Genomic DNA, 25522 nt, shown 5'->3' on the forward strand with positions numbered 1-25522 from the left:
GAGAACATTACACCCAGCTCCCCCAAAGAAGCCTAGTACCACTTCTTAGTAAGGGTCCTTGCTTGAGACTTTTAACAGTCTTCTCAAGAGGGGAAGTCATAGGCAGTGACCTTTATAGTTACTCAGTGTCTCATCTAAAACACATTTAGATTTTCCCTACCAGCAATTCTGCGCTCAGAAAGGATACAGTTTTCGTCACCCTCAGGGTTTCGGGGTGGCCCTGGCATATTCAACAAAACCAGCTTTGCTTCATGGGACTTGTTAACTATAACCTCATTGAGCTTGACTGCTGTATGCATCCGCCTCACATTGGACTGGTCCCTGCAAGGGGAGGGTGAGGGGTTAGAAACAGAAGTAGGTTATGGCAGAGAGAAAACTAAGGTATATCGTCAACTCTAAAAAACTTGAGATATTAGAGGTTTTTTGCTTAGAGTATGAGTAACAATGAACAAATGACTGCCTTATAATATGGACATCATGGGTTTTCTCATTCTGTGTTTGTTTGTTTTATACCAGGAACACAGTATGGGCAGGAAGAAAGATGGTTTGTGTACAATATTAACTGGTGGCTGGTATGCATAGGCAAACAACAGAAAGATGGCTGGATCTGGGGTGAAATGAAGACTAGATTCCATCCTGTGTACCCAGGCAAAGTCGCATCTGTGGCACTAACGGGGCTACTACGTTAGGTTTGAGTTGGAAACTTACGGACGCATGTTAAGCAGGTCCTGGAACCCTTCCATTGACTTGGCCTTTTGTCCCCGAGACGCCATATACTTGTCTTTCGTCCACGTCATGTGCACCTTCTCCTGATAAGTCTCTGTCTCGTCATCCTCGTCAGAGCCAATGCTGGTCAGTCGTAGCATTGAGTTCCGATCTTTCACCAGCTGTGCCTGGGGGAGGCCCAACACAACTATGATACTATACCCGTTTTCTCTCATGCATCGTCTTTAATCATTTTAAGATGTGGCTACTGTGGAGTAACTAATAAAGCGAGTAAGGAAGACTCTGTCATGCTGTGAGAAGAGTGCATCCTCCCTTCCGGTGAAAGGCCCCCAGCCAGGATGAGGCCGGTGCGCAGCCTCACCTCTCGGTCTCGCTCCGTCTTGGACAGGCGCATGTGCCGCAGCATCTGTGACCTCTGCTCCATCATCAGGGTGCGCTCGTAAGTGTAGGCGGATATGTCACTGTCGTGCTGCCATACACACCACACAGATAAGCACAATGAGCTTCAGGGGTGAGCAGGAAGCACAAAGGAGCAAGAAACACGCACTTTCGTTTCCACTCACTAAATTAAACCAGACCAACTATCACAGTACCAACCCAGGTGTCAGTTTTTGTTTAGTCACTGAGCTACATGAAACAATGCTGTAGCCTGTAGATCAGATCCAGAGCTCTGAGTCTCTCCCACAATCTAACCATTACATATGTGTTTCCTTGAAACGCAAAATACAAAATCCTGTTAGTTTAATACTGCCAGGTTATTAAAATAAAAAAAGCTATGTGTGACTTTAGCATGAATATATGAATAGAAACTTAATAAAACTGTATTAAGAAGACAAGAATCTGGCAGAAATAGGACTATAATAAACAAGAAAGCAAAACTTAAAACCACCACCAAATACACACCACATATGTGCTATACTTATCTAGATCAATATACTAGAGTTTTGTTGGAACTAAGGGATTAATCCACATTTGCAACTGAAGAAATTCCCAGACTAGAAGAGATTGTAGAATGACAGGGTGGGACATGGGAGAAGGGTAGCTTCTCTGATCTCAAACTCAAGTTTTCTCACCATCTCTACCACTTCCACCTCTGCCTCAATGCGAAGGTGATACAAGAAGGTGGCCAGGTCCTTCTTCATCTGAATACTGTTGTCTTCTAGCTGGGCTACTGTGAAGATCCGTATGCTGCATTTTCGCCACACCTGAGAAAGTACCATATATACATGGGAAATTAAATGCAAGGAAGCAGAAAAAGTGTTACTCAAATGGCATTTTTGCCTAAAACAACCTTGAATAGTATCAAGGTATTTGTTCCTAGCTTCTTACTTGCTATATTATTGTACTTGGGCAAAAGTTTGACTATGAACACATTAAATAGTTTAAACAAGAAAAAAACTGGCAAAATGGAAAAGATAGAATGTGATACATTAATAGTGAACTCCGGGAGTTGGTGATGGACAGGGAGGCCTGGCGTGCTGCGATTCATGGGGTCGCAGAGTCGGACATGACTGAGCAACTGAACTGAACTTAGTCAGACAGCATACTAACGACACCGTGCAGAATATACTGTTTATTTATTTTTTTCCCTGTGGCAAAAAAAAAGTTCATTAAGGAAGGAACAGAAAGAACAGAAAAAAATACCTCAAGGAAGAGGTGGGCCAAGCCAAGACAGACACTGGTTATATTTACTATTTTAAACTTCAGTCTCACCAAAGGATGAGTAAGACACACATACCTCTTAGGTTTTCAGCACTTTGCTCTTTTTTTTTTTTTTTAAACAGGACATGTTCACTTGTTAATGTTTTTTCACAAGGGCTTAATAAACTTGCTGAATTTCTCTTGGAGATGGTTAGATATCAACTACAAAGAAAACTATTTCTCATAAGGTTGAATCTGGGATTATGGAAGGCCAAGAATAATCCCCAACATTTCTAAGCCCCAACATTACAGAATGAAAGAAAAAAACTGTCTAGTGAACCAACCAGGACAGAAGTTGAGGGAGACAGACTTTTTTAAAAAAGGTGTCAAAATACCTTATGTTGTTTCAGTAGGAATGGTAATAGCATGAGCATCCCCCCATCATGTACAATCCACCACACATCAATGTTGCCCTCAGAAAACTGCTCCACATTGCTGGGAAAGAAGGAGATGTTTTTGGCCACCAGCAGGGCCAGATGGGCAGCAGTTGTCACTCGAACTGTGCCTAGAGGAAAAATAGAGACTTGGGATAAGCAGAGATGAATCCTCAGGCTTGCCTTGCTTCCTACCATGTCCGCAAAGAAAGGGTAATGCCCCTTTACAGTCCTTTGCATAGGGTGTCCTGTTTACACAGTAGGTTATACCAAATCAAGTAACAAAATTTATTAATAAAAATCTGAACAGCTAACAGAATTAGACTGAGACCTATGATTTACATCACTAGGTGTATTCTGATTACTATATTTCTAAGGAGGGGGGTATGTGAATTTGGGAGATTCTGATGTTGAAGAACACTTCCTCCAACTCCTGTGAGAGTGCCAGTGTGGGAGATCACACATGGAAATATGAGTTTCAGAGATAATTCCTAACATAAGACTTGGCAAGATAAACAGCTGATGAACATTATGTGAGGCTGGAGGTGAGTAGAATCATTTGTTACTACTCATAGTTACTTGCGCTCGTCTGCTCAGTCACTCAGTCATGTCTGACTCTTTTTGACCCCACAGACAGTCGCCCACCAGGATCGTTTGTTCATGGAATTTTCCAGGCAAGAATACTGGAGTAAGGTGCCTTTTTTTCCTCCAGGGGATCTTCCCAACCCAAGGACTGAACCTGAGTCTCTTGCATCTCCTGCATTGGCAGGTGGATTCTTTACCACTGTGCCTCCAGGGAAGCCCAACAGTTATTTAGGTGCCTTTTTAAGGTTATGTTTCAGCAACGACAGAATTTCTGCTGTACAAGGCTAGAGCATGGGGTCAGAGTATATCCTCTAAAGTGGTTTGTACCAATAAAAGTCTTCCAAGCTCGAGCATCTTCACTCTGGCGCCAGCCGTTTGGCCATCCCATCACCACTGTGTTGTGCTTCATGCCCCCAAGGCCACATGACTGGATGAGGTGGGAAATGCCCTCCCTCAGTTTGGCGGCCACCACCAGCTGGGAGAATCCTTTCACCTTCTCTGCCTCCATCAGATGCTTTATGGTCTGAAAGAGAGAGCCAGAACCTCAAAACTGGATTACTTTATCCTGAGTCTTTTAACTTCTTACTTCTTCTCCATATTATATTCCTTTCCAAACTCTGTATAAGATCATATCTTGTACAGAACAATTAAAAAAGTTTAATTTATCCCAATGAAATTTTATTATCCTTTGCCTTTTCACTTTTTAGGTGCTTACTACATACACAGATAGTTGTCTACATGGAGATCCTCTACATTTTCCCTCCCTTCTGCTTTTCCTTCTAACATACCAAACAAATTGAGAACAGGGATCTTCGCAAAGCAACTATTCAGTATCCCTTAATGGCCCAGGGTTGGTGTGAACATAGTCTTCCTTCCTCAGTGTCAGTCTTGCTCTGACATATTACTAGAAATTCAATATGATGATTCAGTTTCACTTCAGAATTTCCTCAGGTATGTTTTATTTTTTGTTTCTATTTCCACATTCCTTTTGATATTTTAATGGTGATTATTAATGACACTTGTATTTCTTTTACTTCGCTCTCTTGGTGGAATGGTGAAGGGAATAATGATATGGAAAATGGATGATTTTCCCAAAGGCACAGATTAAGTCAGGGTGTATCTAGATTCATTAGTGTCTCTTGATTTCTAATACTGTGCTTTTTATTTATTTTTATGATCATTCTGGACTAATGTTTCTTCAGCACTTCTAGTTTTAGTGTTTCAAAGCTAAACATTTCATTTCATTCCAAAATGAAATCTAGTAAATTAAAAAAAATTTTTTTATTACATTTACTTATTTACGCTGTGCTGCTAAATTTTCACTGCGGCACTCAGACTTCTCTAGTTGTGGCATGTGGGTCTAGTTCAAAGACCAGGGATTGAAACCTGCCCCTCTGCACTGGAAGCACGGGGTCTAAGCTACTTGACCACCAGGGAAGTCCCTCAGTAAAATTTTTAAAATGCAAGTGAAATTTCCCCAGGGTAGTTCCATCTATTGCTTATAATAAATATTAGAATGGTAACTACTTCCTTCTTCAGGAAGAACTTTAATTCCCAAAAACTAATCAGACTTGGCAAAAGAATCCTGGTTCTGCTACCATGTATTCAGATTAGTAAAGAGGAAGAAAATGTGCTCATTGCTCCTTGGTGTCACAACTAGATTGAGAGGAATTATCACCATGGTTCAAGGGATGATTTATTTATGTGATTTCTCTCAGGGCTGAGCCAATGTCTGGAGTCTATTTGGAAATAGTGCTTAGCCTTGATAATCTTATAATTTAGAAAGTTTTAAATGGGAAGAATAAATTATTATCTTCTGGTTCACCTTATTATTTGGAGAATATGACCATACAAGTCAGCACAAGAAGGACACCTCTTAGGTTAGGTTGCTCAGGAAAGGGATCAACTTAGAAGTCTGAGGTCTTATGATTCAGCTGCACAAAACCATAAGCTAAATTAAATTCTACTAGGTCATTAAGCCTTGATTGTTACCTGCTCAGCAGCTAAAGCTTCACCATAATTCTCCAGGAAGTTCCCAACGATGACAGAGCCCACAATTGTGAGACCCTTTCCTGCCTTAAGCTGTGAAGCAAAGGTGAGGAGACGAGGATGCTTGACATGTAGGTCTTCATCTAGTTTCAGCAATACAAGCAGCTGAGGCCTGCAAAGAGGTTGGCAGGGGGATGGCAGGATGAGAAAATACTTTGGGTCTGAGGACAGAATGACAATCCTACCCTTTAATTTAGGAGAACTGAATAAAACATATACTTTGACAGAGGAAGAGATTAGAGAAAATGATGAGGCTATATAGTCATTCTGAATTTTCCCAGTATTATCTCAAGTTGATCAGTCTTGAAGGAAGAATGAAAAGGGTAGAAGTCTAGATCATGTATCATATAACTAAAAGGTCACAGAGATCAAGGATTTAGAATCAGTCAGAACAGGTTCATTACATGAATTCTTTGGGTCACACGATTTCCTTATGCTGTAATCAATGAAGTACACAATTCTGTGTGCCAATTCTGTTGATTTTTTTTTACCTCCAGTTTTTAGTGTGTGGCGGTCCTTCCTCCAGCCTAAGCAAAGCAAATCGGGCTGCACTGAGGGACAGCCCGCGGATACCATCACCCCATTCTTTCTCAGCTCTGAGAGAAAGAGGTGAAAAGAGCAGAGACAGACTTAAAATCCAGCAAGTACAATTTCAAAAACTAAAGTTTACTTTATTTAAAAGTAACATACACACAAAGTAGATTAAAACTTGCATTAGCTATTTATATGATGCTCACTACTAACACAATGAACCCACTGTAGGGAGATCAACACTATCCTCCATCAACACACTGCACTGTACGACAGTTCAGAATAAAGGCTGAGAGGGTCACTCACTTGTCCTGCGATGTAACTGTTGGAAAGCTAGAATGCTAAACAGCAATTTGGATTAGGAAATTACTACAGATCCAAAGTTCAAATTATTTCAAAAATAATACAGAGAAAGCAAAACTCAATGTAATCTAAATCAGAGTGTTATTTATTCCTAATTTGGGCAAGCTGTTAATAAAGTTGTTACAAAGTTATTCAGGACTGATTTCTTTTCCATCTCAGACACAATTCCTTGCCTGAAGAGATAAGCAAGAATATTTATATTTGTTTAATACTAATCATTATTGGAAAAGACTCTGATGCTGGGAGGGACTGGGGGCAGGAGGAGAAGGGGACGACCAAGGATGAGATGGCTGGATGGCATCATCGACTCGATGGACATGAGTTTGGGTAAACTCCAGGAGTTGGTGATGGACACGGAGGCCTGGCATGCTGTGATTCATGGGGTCGCAAAGAGTCAGACACGACTGAGAGTTTGAACTGAACTGAATCATTATTATTTCAGTACCTCTTTTTATTTTTTCATTGATCCATATTTTCTCAATAGTTTTCCCTTATGATCAAAATTTAGGTACAGATGAATGAAGTTATCTGGATCCCTAATGTAACTTTCACTGGTATGGCTCTAACCAAACTAGCCAGTTTCCATAATTTTAGCATCAATCAAGATTGTATTGACAGACTCACCCTTGGTACTCGATGTATTTGTAGATCATACCAGCTATTACCATAGCTACAATGGCATAATACCAGGAAGAAATGAACATCAGCGCCAGACAGATACTCATTCCCATGAACGAGAGTGCCCTAGAAAATTAAAGACAAAAACAAATAAAAAATGTTTTCTCTAAGCAGCTATAAGAGAAGCCTGTGACAGAGGTGCTTCTTAAACTGGTGAAAAATTATTTTTTAAAACTCCAATATGTTGTAGACAGAACCTCTGTAAAATGCAGTAAAACTGAATTACTAGAAAAAAATGTTACATGTTTGGATGCCATGCTAATGTCAGATTTGTATAAAAGTTTCTAAACATATTTTCCCGTGTGTGTGGCAGGGGGCTAGGGGGGCACTGTGCCATGAGGCATGCAGGACTTTCATTTCCCCAACCAGGGAATGACCTCATTCCCCCTAAAGTGGAAACAAATAGTCTAAACCACTGGATCACCAAGTAAGTCCTTTTTTCTTAGTTTGTATAGTTATCTTATCATGGATTGGGAACAATCAGCAGATCTGCACTGAGCCCCAAAGCATCCCTGAAAAGAAAGTGAAAGTGTTAGTCGCTCAGTCATGTCCAACTCTGCAACCTCATGGTCTGCAGCCCACCAGACTCCTCTGTCCACGGGATTCTTCAGGGAAGAATACTGGAGCGGGTTGTCATTCCCTTCTCCAGGAGATCTTCCCGACCTAGGGACTGAAACCACGTCTCCCACATTGCAGGCAGATTCTTTACTGTTTGAGCCACAGGGAAGCTCCTTAGTGCTGATGTTTCCTATTGCTGGAATAATACATAAATGAACCAGGATGCTACAAAAGTCATCTGCAGTTATGAGGACAATTAATACCTACATGGCAAAACAGGGATGAGACATGTAGTCAGCATTAGTAACAACTCTATAACCTTTAGGGAAAAAAGCATTTCATGTGAATATTTCTAAAAACTTAATGAAAATTTATTAGCATACCTGCAGAACCCACTGAAAAAAATCTGCCATTAGTTTCCTTACTTTACATAGGGAACTTGGAAGAAAATAATGAAATTCTTGTTTTGATTAAATAAATTAGATAGACAACTACATTTACTGAAGTTGTACTGTGTAAAGAATGAACTAAGTTGTATGATAAATTTCAAAGAACAAACAGAGCAGTTGTTAATCTGGAGAAGTTTAGATCCAATGAATGAAAATATAGGGTGTAAAGAGAAAGAGGAAAAAAAACAAAAACAACTGGTAATACACAAAAGAACGTTCATAATGAACTTTTAACTAACATTAAATCTAGAATGAGGATTAATGGTATTAAGATCAGTTGATGATCTAAAATTGTGCCAGATAAAGGTCACATCACTACCCACCCTTGGTAAGTGAAGCTAGAAAGAGATCAAGGAAAAAGTCAGCAAAGAGGAATGTACAAACAAGTATATAATAGGACATATTAAAGAACTTCTAGCTATGAAAGAAAAGAAATGGGATGGTAGCTAAAAATGTGATAGTTCCTTTAAGGACTGAGATGTGAACACAACAGCAACAGCAGTAGCAACATCTCATTAAGAGCTTTACTACGTACCAGGCACTGTGTTAAGCACTTTAGATTATCTCAAAACAATCCTATGAGATAGTTGATATGATTAGTACCATTTTATTAACGAAAAAAATGAAATTCTATGTGGTTATGTGCTTTGATGAAAGCTATAAAGCTAGGAAATAGTAGAGCTAAACTTGAACTCAGGTCATCGATGCCATAGGCTCATGATCTTTTACAAAAAAATACTTACTTGAATGTGTTCTTCTTCTCTTTTTTAAAAAAATAATTTTATTTATTTATCTATTTATTTTTGGTTGTGCTGGGTCTTCACTGATGCACGGGGCTTTTTCTCTGTTGTGCAGAGGCTCCTCATTGCGGTAGTTTCTCTTGTTGCGAATCACAGGCTCTGGGGCGCTCAGGCTTTACAAGTTGCTGGACGTGGGCTCTAGAGCACAGGCTCAAAAGCTGTGGTGCGTGGGCCTAGTGGCTCCGCAGCATGTGGGATCTTCCCACCCCAGGGATCGAACCCATGGTCCTCTGCACTGGCAGATGGATTCTTTACCACCGAGCCACCAGAGACACAGCTCATACTCTTTAATTAAATAAAACTGTCATAAGGAAGAGAGTCTGAGAATGAACACTGAGGAAAACTGATGAAGATAAGAGGATAAATGGAAAGGAATGAAGCTCAGGGCTCAGCTAAGATGTAAACAGGCAATCAGATAAGCAAAAGGTAGGTTGTTTTAAACTGAGGAACACAGCAGCCTGGAAATGTTTATTTCATAGTTTTGACCTTTATTCTCAATTGAATATTATAAGCTATTATAAAACCATGTATTAAACTTATTTAATTAATCCAGCAAAGAAGAAATGAGAGCCTGAACTATGTACTAAAAAAACACAGTAGGATGGTGGAAATTCATGTGAACACAGGAAGCTAAAAGAGACAGTATGAAACAGATGGCCAAGAAAAAAAACTGGATTGAGAGTTCAGAATCTCCTAGTTTTCAAGTTCAATGATGAGTTCTCTCCGAACATGGGGAAGAAGAAGAAAAGCAGACTAACCAGTGGTAGTAGCGGAACCGGGGCCTCCAGTTGGGTGTTCGAAGCAACGTTTGCAAGGCACACGCCAGATTCACAAAGAGGTAACACATGAGAAAAAACCTGGCAGGATAAGAAAGCATGAGGGATGGTTATTATTGTAAAATGATTCTTCAAGGATTAGTTTACATAACTAGAGAGCTTCGCTGTATTTAAGCCTTTGTTCTAGCCCACTAGCCTTTGGTTAAGAATAGAGTGTAGAAAAACTTCACCTCCCCACAAACTTGCTCAACCTTCTAAGTTCTCACTCAAGTGAAAGACACTACCACTTTTTATCCAGTTACCCTTGGGATAATACTCAGTTTTCTCTTCACTACTCAACCTTGTTCCAAATTCACTTATCAAGTCCTACGGATTCCCCCTCTTTACAGAACTCTAAACTTTTCCCCTCTCCTTTCCACCTCTACTTCTCTCAGCATATTCAGGCTCTCATTTTGTTCTTTGTTGGATTAGTTAAATATGCTTCTAACTGGCATTGGAAACTTCCAACTTCCGGCTTAATTTTGGCCTCCTCCTAACCTATCTTTTATACAGAATTCATCACTATGAAATAGAAATATGACCATTTTGTCCTCAAAGGATTATCCACTACTTTCAGGAAAAGTTCCAGGTCCTCTGCGATCCACTTCTGCTTACTGCCTGCTCTGTACTTACCCTACCCGCACCTTCCACTCTCAAAGCCAGACTTTCACTTCTCTGAAAGCACTGCACTATTTCATCTCTCAATTCCTTCACACACATTCCCTGCCTGGAATCTCCTTCACCCCTTCACTTCATGATATAAGCATCACTTCCTACAGAAAGCCTTTCCTGATTCTCAGTCCAGTTAGGTGGACCACTGTAGAGCTCATAGAGCATGCAGTGTTCACCCTGACCACAGTATTCATCACACTAGACAAGGATCACTGGTTTCTTTATCTACCATCAGTTCTCTAAGGTTGTGTCTTAGTCATCTTATGCTTATCCTCAGCATACTGAAAATAACCTAGAGGGCCAGAAAATAAGTTAAGCTTTAATGAAAGTTTTCCCCCTCAAATTATCATAGTATCTGTTTTTTGCAGAAAAGTATAGAAAAAAAAACTTGGGAGAAAATTCACAATCATAACTGCTGGCATTTAGCACTCCTTGCATATTTTACCATTATTACGTTTTTAAAAACATAGATGAACCACACTGCACCTATCTTTTTTTTTCCCCTAGTTACACTGTGTAGCTTGTAGGATTTCAGTTCCCTGACCAGGGATTGGACCTGTGCCCTTGGCAGTGAAAGCATGGAGTCCTAACCACTGGACCGCCAGGGATTTCCCATGAACCTAGACATCACATATGCAACAACAAATGAAGAGAATAACTGGCTCTTACATGGAAAGAATAGGAGCCACGAGATCCAGGGAGGCAATAAGGATTCCCAGTTCTGCAATGGCAGCAGTTAGAAGTAAAGCCCAGGTAGGTTCCCCATTGGCTTTGCTGTGACCAAAAACCTGTACATAGAAGTGAAGTATCAAACAGATGAGTGTGGGAAAGGTCTGAGTCAATGCTCCCTTATTCCTCTATGCTATAGTTTCAGAATCTTTAAGATAACAGCATTACAACTGTGGCAGCTTTTAAATACCTTTATTCCACTCACATATAAACTCATACTAGAGATTTAGAGGGCTATACAGAGTCTTGTGCTAAAACCCATCTTCATATTACACAGCCCAGTGATTTCTAAGCCTATGAAGATCAGTTTCTCCTAAAACCTGAGAAAAAAGGAAGAGGGCATAGAATCGGGTCACTCACCCTCAGAAAGGGTATGATGTTATCCTTGGCTATAGCCTGTAGCAGCCTCGGTGCTCCTGTGAGACTCTGAAGCCCAGCCCCACATGTGGAGAAGAAGGAGCCAATAACAATCACCCACGGGGACGGCCAAGATAAGGTTCCTACCACCAGATTACCTTTCACAGCATCTCCAAACCTGGGAGAGAAATCAGAGTGGGGACGTTTAACCTGGAAATAACTTTGGATGAAAATGCTAGATAGACATTCACTCAATTTGTTCTATTTATAATTTTTTATGCTCACAGATGAGAAAGGAAAAATACCAGTAAGCCTGTATGATAGAAATGAAGAAAGTTTCAAGCTTTTATTCAGAATGCCAAGCAGACACTCTTATGTCTCATAGAGAAAACAGAAACTTAAAAAATTTTTAAATTTTTATTATTTGCCCTCTTTTACTTTCAGTCTTAGTTTTCCAACAGCTCTTATTGTCCAGGAAAATCCTCAGTATTCAGACAAATCCACTGCTTTATTGAAGAATACTTGTTGCATCATATACAACAACACACTGGCCTCTCTTGTGGGGACCTATATATATGTACTTTGTCGTTACTTGTGATGCACATCTCAGGTGGGTTTTGAGTTTATAACTGTCCTGGTGCTGTATGGGATGATCAGGCATAATGGAAGATAGATAGGTGGCTGTAACAGAAATCAATTACTCACTTGTCTCTGAGGACAACACCTTCAATACATGCACCAAAAAGGACAACATTGCTTAAATCTAAGACACTGAGAGTCAAGGAAACTGCCATTCACCCTCTAAGATGAACATAAACACTCAGGGTATTTCTATCAGTAAAATGAGCGGCTAAATTCACTAATCTCATAAATTCTTTCTTGAGTTTTAGAGATGAGGTAGGTAGATTATCTGGGTTTCCCTTGTGGCTTAGCTGGTAAAGAATCCGCCTGCAAAGTGGGAGATCTGGATTCGATCCCCGGGTTGGGAAGATCCCCTGGAGAAGGGAAAGGCTACCCACTCCAGTATTCTGGCCCGGACAGTTCCATGGACTAAGTCCATGAGGTCACAAAGAGTCAGACACGATGGAGCAACTTTCACAGGTAGATTATCTGGTGTGAAGTGAGGGGGTGGAAAGCAGATATCTTTATTACCAGGATAAAAATACTGAGCACCCTTGTTCTATGGCTGTTCCTATAACTAAAACTCAAACTGGATCCATCAAAAGGATACAGACAAAGGAGGTGGTCAGGATGGCGAGGATGGTGCCAATGGGAATGGACTTCTGAGCATCTTTCAGATCCCCAGATCTGTTTGATCCTGCCATGATGCCTTTAAAAAAGGAAAAAAGAACAAGTTAAGTTCTTTAGTTCCTGGACACTGATATTTGAACTGCTATCAAAGACTAGAGGAAAATCTAGGAATCCTGAGAACATAGCTTTGTCTCCCAAGAAAAATCCCTCCGCGTTTCTACCACCTGTAAAACAGGCAGCAGCCCTTGTGCTTACCTGTGACAGAGGGAAAGAAGATGCCCACCAGAAGAGTGAAAGAGGTGGTGATGTCCACAAGGACATACTCATGGTTTAAGCCGCCTAAGACATCAGAAGATTTGGCTGAGGGCTTCTCAATGATCTCTCCCTTTGGTAGATAATTACTCCAAAGATTCTCTGCAGTGGGAACAAAGGGTGTATAAGCAGTAGCAGTATGGAAAGGACACAACTGGATAATTTTCTAGCCAACAGTATTCTAAATCAGATCTGTCATTTATATGGTTTTTAAGGGTATATTTGCTTCTATAGAGCACAGATACATGCACATACACGTCACATAGTAAAGTACACAAAAATAAAAACCTGATGCCCTTTCCCATCTGGTTCAAATGTAGTTTGACAAATATTTTGGTATGTACAAACACAGTTAACGTTTACCAATGCAAATTAGCAAAAGTTAACCAGACTAAGCTGAATGCCCTTACAAAGTTTATTTAAAAAAAAAAAAGGTATCAATGCTAACACCTTAGTGTTAACTTGCTTACATGCAAAGAAATTTGTGGACCAGACAGTTAAGACAGAAATCACTTGAGGAAAGAATTTCAAAAATTTAGATGAGTCAGGAAAACACATGTGGGTTTGATGACATTAAAGTAATTCTAGCTGTCACTGTCGGAAAACCTGACAACTTTACAATGTGTTAACACACAGAATACTTTATTAAGTTTAAAAGTCATTTGTTCAGCTCTGCTTTCAAGAACAGTAAATTTTAGCAGACAATACTACAAAGATGTCCTGAAAAAGGATAAATTCATTAACAGAAAAGCAGAAAGATGCTGAATTGAGTTGTACGCTGAATTTAAGAAGGGAAGTGGCACTGTGGCAGTGAGTGTTGATGGATAAAAGAAGAGTAAGAAACGTGTCCCCAAACCTCCTAACTCACCTGTAATGACACCGCTAGCCAAACCAGGGATGCCCTGGATTGAAGTGACATTATTGTGAACAAAGTACTCATCACACGTGGCATTGAAAAACTGACTTGAGTTGCAGAAGAAGCCCCATAACTTTGATGGTGCTGTCATGTTGTTAACTTCCTTGGTCTTTGAGCAAACATCAATATGTCTTGATGAAAGGGTGCGGTTGCCCAGCATGCAGACCCTAAGTGAAAAAGAACAGGAAGAAAACTGAAGCCAAGGAAAAACTATTTTAAAAAAGAAAATAGTTTAGAAATAGGTTAGTATACATATGCTTGCAAAGGAAAAAAAAAATCTCATCTCGAAGAGTTTTTACTGTCTTGGGATGGGAAAAGAACTAGTATTGACTAGCTCTGTAAATGGTATCTTACATTTTCTGCCAACCTAACCCTTACAGCCATCTCACAAAACATGTACTAGTATTTCTACATTGTGGAGGAACTGAAATTTAGGGAGAAAAAGTAGTCTGCCTGAGCTCACACAGGTGGTGGGTAGTAGTAACAGAATTCAAATACAGGAACTGTCTGAAGATGCTGTGCTGAATCATCTTATAGAATTTCTAGGTTATTAACCAATTGTTGGGTCTAAAATCGGAGAAGGCAATGGCAACCCACTCCAGTACTCCTGCCTGGAGAATCCCAGGGACGGGGGAGCCTGGTGGGCTGCCATCTAAGGGGTAGCACAGAGTCAGACATGACTAAAGTGACTTAGCAGCAGCAGCAGCAGCAAGGTCTAAAATAAATCTTAACAGTCCTTTTTTCTTCTTACACACACACATACACACAAATCCATCTCTTTCATTCTGGCCTAAGAAAAAGCCTTATGCTCATAACAACCCCTTTGAAAATATATAGAAAAAGGTCAAATCTTCTGGATACTGTTTCAGGGAAGACAGCTTGGCTATAATTAGGCCATCCCTCTACAGCCTAATAGAAAACTGTTTTTGAACTTAAGCCTAGACCTAGTTGGAGTGAGGATATTTAAGGATAATACAAATATAGACCGTTCATTTTATTTTTTTTCTTTAAACCAAAGATGTAAATACAAATAAAGGAATAATAAACCCACAGTTAAAATAACTCTCAGGAGGAAAAAAGCAACTTTTGAAATCTGCAAAATGATAGCATACTTATGTGATAAATCATGTGCCTGTCACTCAGCTTCAACAACTCCCAACATTTCCCAGTCTTGTTTTATGCATTCCTCTAGGTTTTTAGACTTGTTTTGCTGAAATATTTTAAAGAAAATACCACACATGAATTTTGCCCACCAAAAAAGAGGAGACACATCAAAGGAAAACTTGAGGAAAATGGAATTTCCCAAGTTAAGATACAGCCAGAATATAGCCTTTAGTATTTCTATGACTCAAGTGGACCTCCAGTTACTTTACAGCTCCTGGATGAGCAGACTGAAAATTTATCATGGACTCCTTCCCGACAGCACTTTGCACAGGAGAAGGAATGCTGGACTGGGAGTCGGCAAACCACAAGGTTTGTGTTCTTGCTCTGCCAATCGTTAACTCTGGGGCAAGTCATTTAATTTCTCTGGACCTGTTTTTTCATCTTGAAAAATCTGTGTTTCAGTAATCAGATTAAATCAACATAAGACTGATGAGTGTGATCCCTGGATTATTCGGATGATTTTTCAAAGACAGGCACTATAACAAGGTTATAAGCAATACTCAGTGCTGGCTAGTTCCTATGCCACTAGTCAAACGGAAAACAGGTGAGCCTTTGAGTCACATATCTGTACAAACCCATTTCTACTTCAAAAAGTATACATTAAGGCACCTGTACTACTTATGTATGTCATATAATTTATATAGAAACAGATACATATGCAAATAATGTGACATTTATTTCCCTTTATTTTGTGACTAGAGAGTTCATTATTGTACTAAAAACAAAATTAAAAATTCAATTGTAAATACTTAGGTAGGAATCAAGGTTTTCTTGACTTTCTTAATTTTTCATTAATAAAAGGAATCTAACATTTAAATATTCTATCAAGGTTGCTGACTGTAACTATGTTGTTTGAAAGCCCTTCATGAATAGTTCAAATATACATAATCATTATCAGGAGGTTTTGAAAAACCTATTATCTATATCCAAATGATGGCCACAGTTGGCAATTCTATGCTTGGGACATAAGGAAGATGACACCCAGAGTTTCCTCGGAGGCTTCCTGCACAGATCTAACTGGGCTTATCCAAGAGGGAAATCACGGTGAAACTGTGAAATTCTGCCTTGAAATGATCACACCACCAGATACTGTTAATGGCTACCTAATAGTGATGCCTAGTCAGAGAGACACGTACGGGAAGTGTGGAGGGGCGAACGAAGACTTGATGGCTCCAGCATAGATGGCCAAGATGGACACAATGACACAGGCCAGAAAGAGTGAGGCAAACTTGTTGACATAGCGCACGCCGATGAATACCACCAATACCATGAGGACCAAGAAGGCTGTCCCATAGACACGCATGTTATTTAGCATGGCTGCTGACTCCTTGAGTGCATCGTCACTATGAAAGATGGCAGCTCGAGGGACGATATATACCTGTTAAGCCAAAAAAGGAGAGAACGACGTCATTCAAAGTAACCAAAGGGTTGTCGTTGTTGTTTGCATTTGCTTTCACAAATGAAAGCAAAACTGAGACAGAAAGTGACTGGAGACATAGCCTAATTCCTGTTTCGATCTAAAATGCCTACAAAAATAGGGTATCATTGATTAGCCTACATGCCATTGTGAATACTTACACTTCCAAATGGAAAAACAAGGGATATATTAGTAGCTTATCCAAAGTGTTATACAAAGTAACTGTAAAGATTATCTTGAGTCCTACTTCTACTCTTGTTACTTTAAATAGTAAAAAATATATCCTAGTAAATAAATAAACATTTTATGTCATTGGGATAAAAACATCAAAAGAGATAAACTTTATTTTACTTTTTCCCCATTAGCATGTCTTGCCTCTGAGACTACCTTTTTGGGTGAGGTGGCAGGGTGCTGGTGATGGAGTGGAGAGGGGAGGGCAGCCAAAGGATACCCTCAACCTCTCTGACTCATACTCCCAGTAGGCAGTCAATAACAGGTCAGCAATCAGTCACTTGATTGATTCCTATAAATGATTTCTCAAAGCTTTGCTATCAAATGGCAAAATAAGTCCAAGTCTGTATCTTTTCCATACTATAGACCACAATTAAGCCATTACTCACCAGAAAAATTTCAATGGCACCAAGGATATACATAGCTGCTGCAAATGTGGTGCCAAGATAAAAGCAGAGGCCAACAGCTCCACCAAACTCTGGGCCCAGTGCTCGGGAAATCATAAAGTATGAGCCTCCAGCTAAAAGGTAAAACAGAAGGTGAACAAGATAAAGAAAGTATGCTAGTAACAGGAATGTAAACAAGTTGTAAAAAAGGATAAATGCTTCAGGCTTTTAAAAACCCTGAATGTGATAAAAAGTAGATTTCCCAGTAGGAAGTAAAAGATGAAACCTTCATACTACACATCTAATATCCCACATAAAGCAGCACAATTTTGTCAGTATTATTAAGAAAAAATCAGATGATATTTACCACAGGCATCTGAATAAAATATAAATTTACCACAGATAGCTGAATAAAATATAAATTCTAACTAAAAGAAGCTAAAAATGCAGTAGAAATGAGATATTCTAGCTTAAAAAATAGATTTTTTTTAAAAAAGATGGTTTCTCAAGTCAAACAGTAGTGCCTGTGGCCAACAGACTAAATAACATTCCTTGGAAGTCTGCACCTCTATCTTTATAGTGTAAACATACAGCAATCAGTGACCATCCATGAAATCCAGTCTCAGCTACTGACCTGGCACCACTCCATTAGTGGCAATGGCACTCATGGAGATAGCAGTCAACATCGTCTATAGAGAAAGAGAAAAGAGAAGGCTGTTACTATACAAAGACAACATTTCCATATTACTTTTCCATCTGCACGTCTCAGAGCACTTGTCGAATATTCACCTCTACATACTCATATGGAGGGAGTTCCTCATACTCAGTGGTCCGGAAATGAGATGATGAGCTTCATCCCTGCACTAGTCACACTACTGGCATCTGGAGTATTCCGTTAAAATGCTCCTTCCTGGTAATCAGTGGGCTAGGTGCTATTAAGAACCACTGATCCTACCCTGATCTTCTAGTTAAAAACTTGGAAAAGATTGGAAACTGACTAAACACTGGCTACAATAACAAGAATAATATTCAGTAACGAGAACCACTGAAGACTTCTGAGTTCACAAGAACTGTATTTTAAAACCATTACCTGATAGTCGCAGAGTACAGAATGGACTGCAGATAGGGAGCAGATGGAGGCAGAATGACTTGTTAGCAGGCTAATACAGTAGTTCAGTGAGAGGTAAGGACTGCAGTGGTGCAAGTAGGAATATAAAGAAGGGGTTGGACAAGAGAGATTTCAGAGGGAGACCTCATTGGCCTTGACACCTGATGAGATATGACAAGCAATCAAGGAGTCAACTATGGCCCTCAAGTTTCAAGACTGAAAGAAAAAACTGAGTCATGAATGATATGGACTATGTCCACTTACCCTGCTCTGCATGGTACTCAGTTGAGCAAAATGTGCAGGGAGTGTGTGATGGTGACAGTAGTGTCAGCAGTCAGCTTAATAATAAAAAATGTTTATAATAATCTATCAATTTACAACAAAACTGACAGATGTAGCTAGGATACACAGATAAGAGGAATTTAAATTAAAGGAAGACCAGAATGTTCTCAGTATAATGGAAAGAAGGCTTGGAAATAACACCCCAATTTCTGGAGAAGGGGTAAGGGATGACACTTCAAAATAAATACTTCTTACCCCAAAACAATAATCAGCTGTTTACTGGTCCTGCAGTGGAGTAATTCATCTCATTTTCTAACACATTTTCTGCCACAACACTAGCATTATCAAATTCAAATGGTTTGTCTTCTGAAGTGTTGTCTTCAGAAGTGTCTTCTAAAGTCAGGGGGTATATCTTCTACTTCCAAGGGAAGCCTTTCTTTGTAATTTTCAGTACAATATATTACAGATATAAGCAGTGAGTAACTGACTAAACTGAAAATCCTTTAGATTTTAATACCAAAATAATCTCTCCGGTTGAGATCATGAGTATTTTCCCAGTATGTATTCTTTCTTTTATTCCCTAAGAGGTTAAAGCATGATACTCTTGAGCTCTTGCGTGTTCCAGGTGATGTCCAGGGGTCAACTTGGGACTTACACAGCAGCAGCAGATAAGGACAATTGCAAAGGCCTGCAGAACTCCAGCTGTGCCCACCACCCACGTAAGGCGCAGAAACAGGATCACTCCAAAAATATTTTGTAGACATGGGAGGTAGACACCCATGAAGGTGCCCATTTGGGGAGTCTGGAAAGAAAGATGTTGACAAAAGAAAAAATCATGTAGTCATCTAGAAGAGCTGATTCATCCCTTTACTTTTATATAAAAACTTGTGCCCTAACTATAATTTTAATTGCAAAACAGAGATGAAAAGTTTAAGCAGTATCTTTAAATAGGCACATACAAAATCTCCATCTAACAAATGTCTATCACTATACTTATTATTCCTAGAGATACATATTTTAACTTTACAGAGATCTCCACATGTTTTTACATAGGAATCCTATCACAAACTTTTAGGTGCATCTCCAACAATTTAAAAGTTTCTGTTCGTCAAGGGCATTATTTTTTTCTTAAAAAAAAAAAAAAGGATAATAACTTGATGGAATTTCTTCAGAACATGGTATAAATCATTCATAGTAGTTGGTAAATGGAGTTGATAAAAAGATCTGAGTGTTGCTTTACTCCTGAATAATCAGAAAGCTAACTTGTAATTTTGTTCCACATTTTCATGGGTGTGGACACTTTTCTTTTGAAGTGCTAGTCCCTTTCCCTGGAATGCTCATCTCCCAGCTGCACATTACAGAACTCACCCCTCACGTGGCTGGCATATACAAAGTGTTCAATAGCTCTTGAGCAAAGAGTGATGCTCAGGACATTTTTCCCTCTCTTCTATATGGGGCTCTTTTAACTTGCCTTACTATTCTAAGGCCTCACCTTGGTGGGCTTCTTTTTCCCTTCAGTGATGTTCTCTGCCTCTTCATGTTCCTTTGCTCCTTGTGTCAGATTAGTATAATTGGCCAAGCGGCTAAGGAGAGAAGACACCTTTGGTCTGGTGTCCATTTCTTCCTATAAAGCCAGAAAATAAGGAAGAAATACATGATGAAGAACACTGGGAATAAACATCAAAACGATCCATCTACCAGAAACTGCAAGGTAATCACAGGCAAATATTTTTTAAAAATTTATCAGAGATTTTATTCTCCCCTCATGTTTTAAGATATAATCAGAGCTACATGAATTCTTAGGAAATTCTTAAATGAAAAGCTTTATGATTGTAATAGCTGACAGAAAACAAAAAACCACTCTGGCTCCTAATAGAGAGCTGTAACCTCATAAAAGGCTTCCCAGATGGCGCTAGTGGTAAAGAATCCGCCTGCCAACGCAGGAGACGCACGAGATGCTCATTCAATCTCTGGGTCGGGAAGACCCCCTGAAAGAGGAAATGGCACTCCAGTATCCTTGCTTTGAAAATCCCATGGACAGAGGAGCCTGGCAGGCTACGGTCCATGAGGCCGCAAAGAGTCAGACACGACTGCACACACATGAGATTGCAAAACTCATAAAGAACATCAATGACATAATTTTTAACCACAGTACTGCTAACAGTCTACTAACAGTATTACTAATAGTCAGCTCATATTGATAGTTACTATTTACAGCACCAAGCGTGGACATGTCCATGAAAAACTTTTGTGATTGAACCAAATATTCACCTCAGACCTTTTCTTGAAGGAAACTAAGAGAAAATATTATTTAAAAAAAAGCAGGAACACTGAGAAAAGTGGCATTTGAATCACTGTCCAAAGTAAGACAAAGCAGTGCTGGACTAAACCAGGCTCCTTTCAACAATCAGGCCACAGGTTCCATCAAAGTCCATGCTGTCTTAGTCAGGTGAGACATTCAGGTCCTTTTAATCCAACAGCCTGCTTCCTACCCTGCTTTTTGGTTAATGCTGTGCTAAGTCGCTTTAGTGGTGTACAACTCTTTGTGACCCCATGGACTGTAGTCCTCCAGTCTCCTCTGTCCGTGGGATTCTTCAGGCAAGAATACTGGAGTGGGTTGCCATGCCCTCCTCAAGGGGATCTTCCCAACCCGGGGACAGAACTTACATCTCCGGCAGCTCCTGCACTGCAGGCAGATTCTTTACTGCTGAGCTGCTAGAGAAACTCTTTTGGTTACTAGTTCTAAGGTAACATTCATCCCAAACACAGAATTGAAAAATTTTATAGATTATTACAACATAAACATTTACATCCTAGTTAAATTAGACAGCAAGATTCTCCCTGTGTCTGTGATGTCAACATTCCTCTTTATTTCACAGAAATTTGATTCAATGGTTATTAACTAGCAATAATTAGATTATATAGATTAAATCAACTACAATGACAAACTATAATAATGAGTATTATATTTTAACAGTTAGTTATCAATTTATCCAACCTGTACTATTTTAAAACTAGATGGGGTGGAAGACAACAATCTTAAAATTTCTGTTCCTGAAGTCTCTGCCCTAGTTTTCTCCCAAATATTACCTCAAAGAGTGCCAAATTCTTATCAAAATATTCATCTCCTTCTTCATAATTGGAATTGTTAAGATAAGCATTTCGTGCTTTCTTATGTCCATCATCTGGAAAAAAAATATACCATGTTAGTTTCTCATTGGTACTGAAGAGGCATCAGCACCAAAGAACTGCATGTTGCCTCTGTAATAATGAAACTCACTTTCATATTCAGATTTTCATCTCAAGCATGGTAGCATTGCCTGGAGAATGTGACTTCCTCTTGAAAAGGAGCAAAAGCAAATCTCTAAGAAGTAAACACGGGTCACTCCTTTTCTTAACAATATGAAGACTGGAAACACTATTCTTTTAAGATTCTAGCCTAGAGAGACCCTACTCTTAATGTCATCCAAAGCCAGAATGAAAAATAAAAAGTCACTGAGTACCTGCTCAGTGTACAACACTGTGCTGGACAAGGCTACTTTACACACTGTTCCTGTTGATAATGGCAATAAAAACCCTTGGCCTTCAGGGCTATCTGACCTTTTCTAAATGACACCATTTTTGTACAAACGTTTGCCACATATCTTTTTATGTGAAAACAGGCATCCCACAAGAATTTGGTGAATCCACTCTGAGGAAAAATGAGAGAGCGATTGGGTTCCCTAAAACAGTAGAGATTCTGTTGTTTGAGTGCTTTCTTAACTTTGGTTCTTTATAGTGTAAAAGTTACACAGCTATACAGGTCTGGCAGAAGAGAAAATTTTAATAACTGTGTAAATGTCATTAAGAACTAAGATTTTAGAGACTTCCCTTGCAACCCAGTAGTTAATAAGACTCCATACTTTCACTGCAGGGGGCACAGGGTTCAACTCCTAGTTGGGGAACTAAGATCCCACATATAGCATGGTGAGGCCAAAAAAAAAAAATAAAGCCCCCCCCCCACCAAACTCTAAGATTTTAAATATTGAGAAACTAGAGATCAATATAAAAATTAAAGATTTTAATCTAAAGTCCTAAAACCTTATATATGTAAGATGAGCTTGGGAAACAGAAAGCTATCAAAATAACTGAGTCATGTCAAAGGACAGAAGAGTCAATCTGAAGGTGTTCCCATTGGCTAAAAATGGGATAATGTGAACACTAAAAATACATAACGCAATGAATTCAAATGCAACTACTTGAAATATCCAAATGGTACATTAAAAAAAAAAAAACTAGTCCCCTTCGCAGAGTTGCTATGAAAAAATATCAAAGTCTGAAAAATAATAAATGTAAAGAATTAAGCGATTAGCCCCAATCCCACCTTTCCTGTACCAATTATAGTTCAAGGTAACCAAAGAGAGAAAATTTCTTCATCATAGAAACATTCTAGCTAATAAACGCAGATGGAATGATATAATTACAAAAACAACACCAATTTCCAACCCCTAATGAAATAATGGTTATAAGCAGTCATCATCAATGGTTGCTAAAAGCATTAGGTGAAAGCCTGAGACATAACCCACTGATCAAACAGCATCACTAAAAGTGGGACAACACAATCCTCTAATGTAATGCAATAAAAGATACACTGTACAATTTTTGATGTATTCTTAACCAAAGAATGAATGGAAGCTGAATATAAGCAAACCTCTAAATCTAACTATCAGTTCACAGAAAACAAAGGAAGAGCATGTTAAACATCACCGCAAAGAGGCAGTCATCAAACTCAGAATTTGGGGCTTCCCTAGTGAATCAAGTGGTAAAGAATCCACCTGCCAATGCAGGAGACACAGGTTTGATCCCTGCTCCAGGAGGGTCCCACGTGCCACAGAACATGTAGACCACTGAACCCATGTGCTACAGCTACTGAAGTCCGTGTGCCCTCGAGTGCATGTTCGATAGCAAGAGAAGCCACCACAATGAGAAGCCCGTGCGTCACAGTGAAGAGTAGCCCCACGACTAGAGCAAAAGCCCGCACAGCAGGAAGACCCACACAGCCAAAAGTAAATACAATTATTTTTTAAAAAATTCAGAATGTGGACAACTCCATATGACAAATAATCTGCTTTTTTGTTAACAAATAAATGGCATAAACTAAAACAGGTGAACTCATAAATTAAGAGACTTAAGATGACATACCAGATCAGTCACAAGGTACAAAACTTGTTAGAATCCTGACTCAAACCAAATGCCAGGAAACAATCAGAGGAATATGAATATGGATTGGTTATTTTCTTTAGAAAGGGCAAAAATATTCTGGGGAAAAAATCTGGTGGGGGCTGAAAAATTTGCAACATTGTTGAAGCTGGGTGATGGGTTCATGTTGTTTCATTACGCTATTCTACTTAACTCTTCTGTACCTCTGGAAATTCCCATAATAAAAAGTCATAAAAGAAATACAATTATTATCCTCCCTCTAATGCTTCCAGAAAATTTTGGAGAATGACACAGCTAAAAATTATCACCACTTTTGAGTAATTCATCTATTCAATTAATTCAGTAAGTAAATACTGAGTTCTTCCATGTTGGGCACTTCAACAGTAGACAAGGCATTAAAGACTACTTCCACTGTGCATATACTAGAGCCACAGAAGACAGAAAGCACCTTCTAAAGAAGTGTGAGTTCAGTGAAGAAAATGAAACATGTGCTGGGATAGATTATGACAGGATGGGAAGGCAGACAAGCTTTGATAAGATCATCAGAGTGATGATAAGCAGGTCCTCTAGAATTATATACTAATTTATAGTATTTGCCAAATATTCACATAGGCCAATTTTAAAATACTAATGTGACTTCACTGAACTTGGTTTCAGGAAGAGAAGATACACTTGGCTTTCATGAGCTGGTATGTGCTAACTGGCTGTAGCATACTCTTGGCACAGAATGGACGGGAAAAACCTGCATTTCAGGTAGAGGGGATAGCAGTTCTAAAAGACCCTAAAGCAAAAATAAATAAGTAAAAGATCCTAAAGCAGATATAATCTTAATGGACTCATAAACAGAATATATAACATGGCCAAAATAGAGTTAGAATAGAGTGGCTACAAAGACAGGAAGAAGTCAGATCATGTAGTTCTTTAGCAAATGGATAGCTCTTCTAGGTCCACTTATTGAGAAGTCCCCTCCTTTTTGCCACTGACCTATTCTAGTTAAAAACAGTACGACGGGGGTTGGGGCTGGGAAAGAGTGATGTCAGAGTATGTTAACGTTATTTTCTTCATTTGGGAGATGGGAGTAGACAGAATATTTCTAAGTAAGGGATTGAAATTTACAAGTTAAAATATAAAGACTGACACACTTGATTAAACAACAAAATCCAGGCATATATGTCTCTTGTTTACAAGAGTCATAATAAGGACACACAAAGAATAAAAGTAAAGGAAAGAGATATATCAGGAAAAACCTAACCAAAATAAAGCTGGTACAGTTTTATTGTTAGCAGATACATATTTCTTTAAGAGAAAAACTTTATTAGGAATGAGAGGGTAACCATACAAGGCCTAATTCACCAAGGAAGTATATAAATTTTAAACATACATCTATTGTTTATAGTTATTTCTTTCTGTGTAACAAATGACTCTCAAATTTAGAGGCTTAAACACCACATGCTTACCGTCTCAGTTAGTGGGTGCTAGGAATATGGACATGGCTTAGCTGGGCACTCTACTCCACAGTCTCCTGTCAGAACCGTGGTCTCACTGGAAGGCCTGGGGAAGATTCTCTTCCAACCTCACTTACACAGTTGGCAGGATTCAGTTTCGTTTTGTTTTTCAGGCTGTTGGCCAAGGGGCTTTCTCAACTTCCTTGCCATGTGGGACTTTTCACTGGGCGGCTTACAGCATGGCAACTGGACTCCTGCAAAGCACGCCACCAAAGAGCCAGAGATGGGGTGCAAGACAGATGTCACATCTCACTTTGCAAGCGACTTCTGTCATATTCTAATAATTAGAAGTTTTGGAGTCATAAAGTCCAGCCCTCTCTCAAAGGAGAGATGATTACACAAGGGCATGAATACCAGCAAGAAA

The 25522-nt window shown here is 39.3% G+C and overlaps 1 protein-coding gene across 4 annotated transcripts in view; it reads right to left on the reverse strand.

Annotated features, from left to right (window-relative positions):
• SLC12A6 (solute carrier family 12 member 6) overlaps positions 1–25522 on the reverse strand; it is a 90748-nt gene that overhangs the window by 3754 nt on the left and 61472 nt on the right. For all 4 annotated transcript variants that reach the window (XM_005685450.3, XM_005685449.3, XM_018054503.1 and 1 more), the window contains 22 exons: positions 21545–21639; positions 19947–20078; positions 19110–19256; positions 17699–17753; positions 17068–17198; positions 16167–16408; positions 13819–14033; positions 12894–13052; positions 12619–12717; positions 12093–12150; positions 11391–11565; positions 10971–11089; positions 9573–9671; positions 6954–7073; positions 5927–6031; positions 5379–5547; positions 3714–3909; positions 2763–2932; positions 1800–1931; positions 1088–1195; positions 709–893; positions 188–321 (listed from right to left, as the gene is read on the reverse strand). In XM_005685450.3, the coding sequence (XP_005685507.1) occupies positions 188–321; positions 709–893; positions 1088–1195; positions 1800–1931; positions 2763–2932; positions 3714–3909; positions 5379–5547; positions 5927–6031; positions 6954–7073; positions 9573–9671; positions 10971–11089; positions 11391–11565; positions 12093–12150; positions 12619–12717; positions 12894–13052; positions 13819–14033; positions 16167–16408; positions 17068–17198; positions 17699–17753; positions 19110–19256; positions 19947–20078; positions 21545–21639 (3045 nt within the window). The remainder of the gene's footprint in view (positions 1–187; positions 322–708; positions 894–1087; positions 1196–1799; positions 1932–2762; positions 2933–3713; positions 3910–5378; positions 5548–5926; positions 6032–6953; positions 7074–9572; positions 9672–10970; positions 11090–11390; positions 11566–12092; positions 12151–12618; positions 12718–12893; positions 13053–13818; positions 14034–16166; positions 16409–17067; positions 17199–17698; positions 17754–19109; positions 19257–19946; positions 20079–21544; positions 21640–25522) is intronic.

The sequence above is a fragment of the Capra hircus genome, chromosome 10 (assembly GCF_001704415.2).
Source record: "Capra hircus breed San Clemente chromosome 10, ASM170441v1, whole genome shotgun sequence".
NCBI classification, from domain to species: domain Eukaryota; kingdom Metazoa; phylum Chordata; class Mammalia; order Artiodactyla; family Bovidae; genus Capra; species Capra hircus.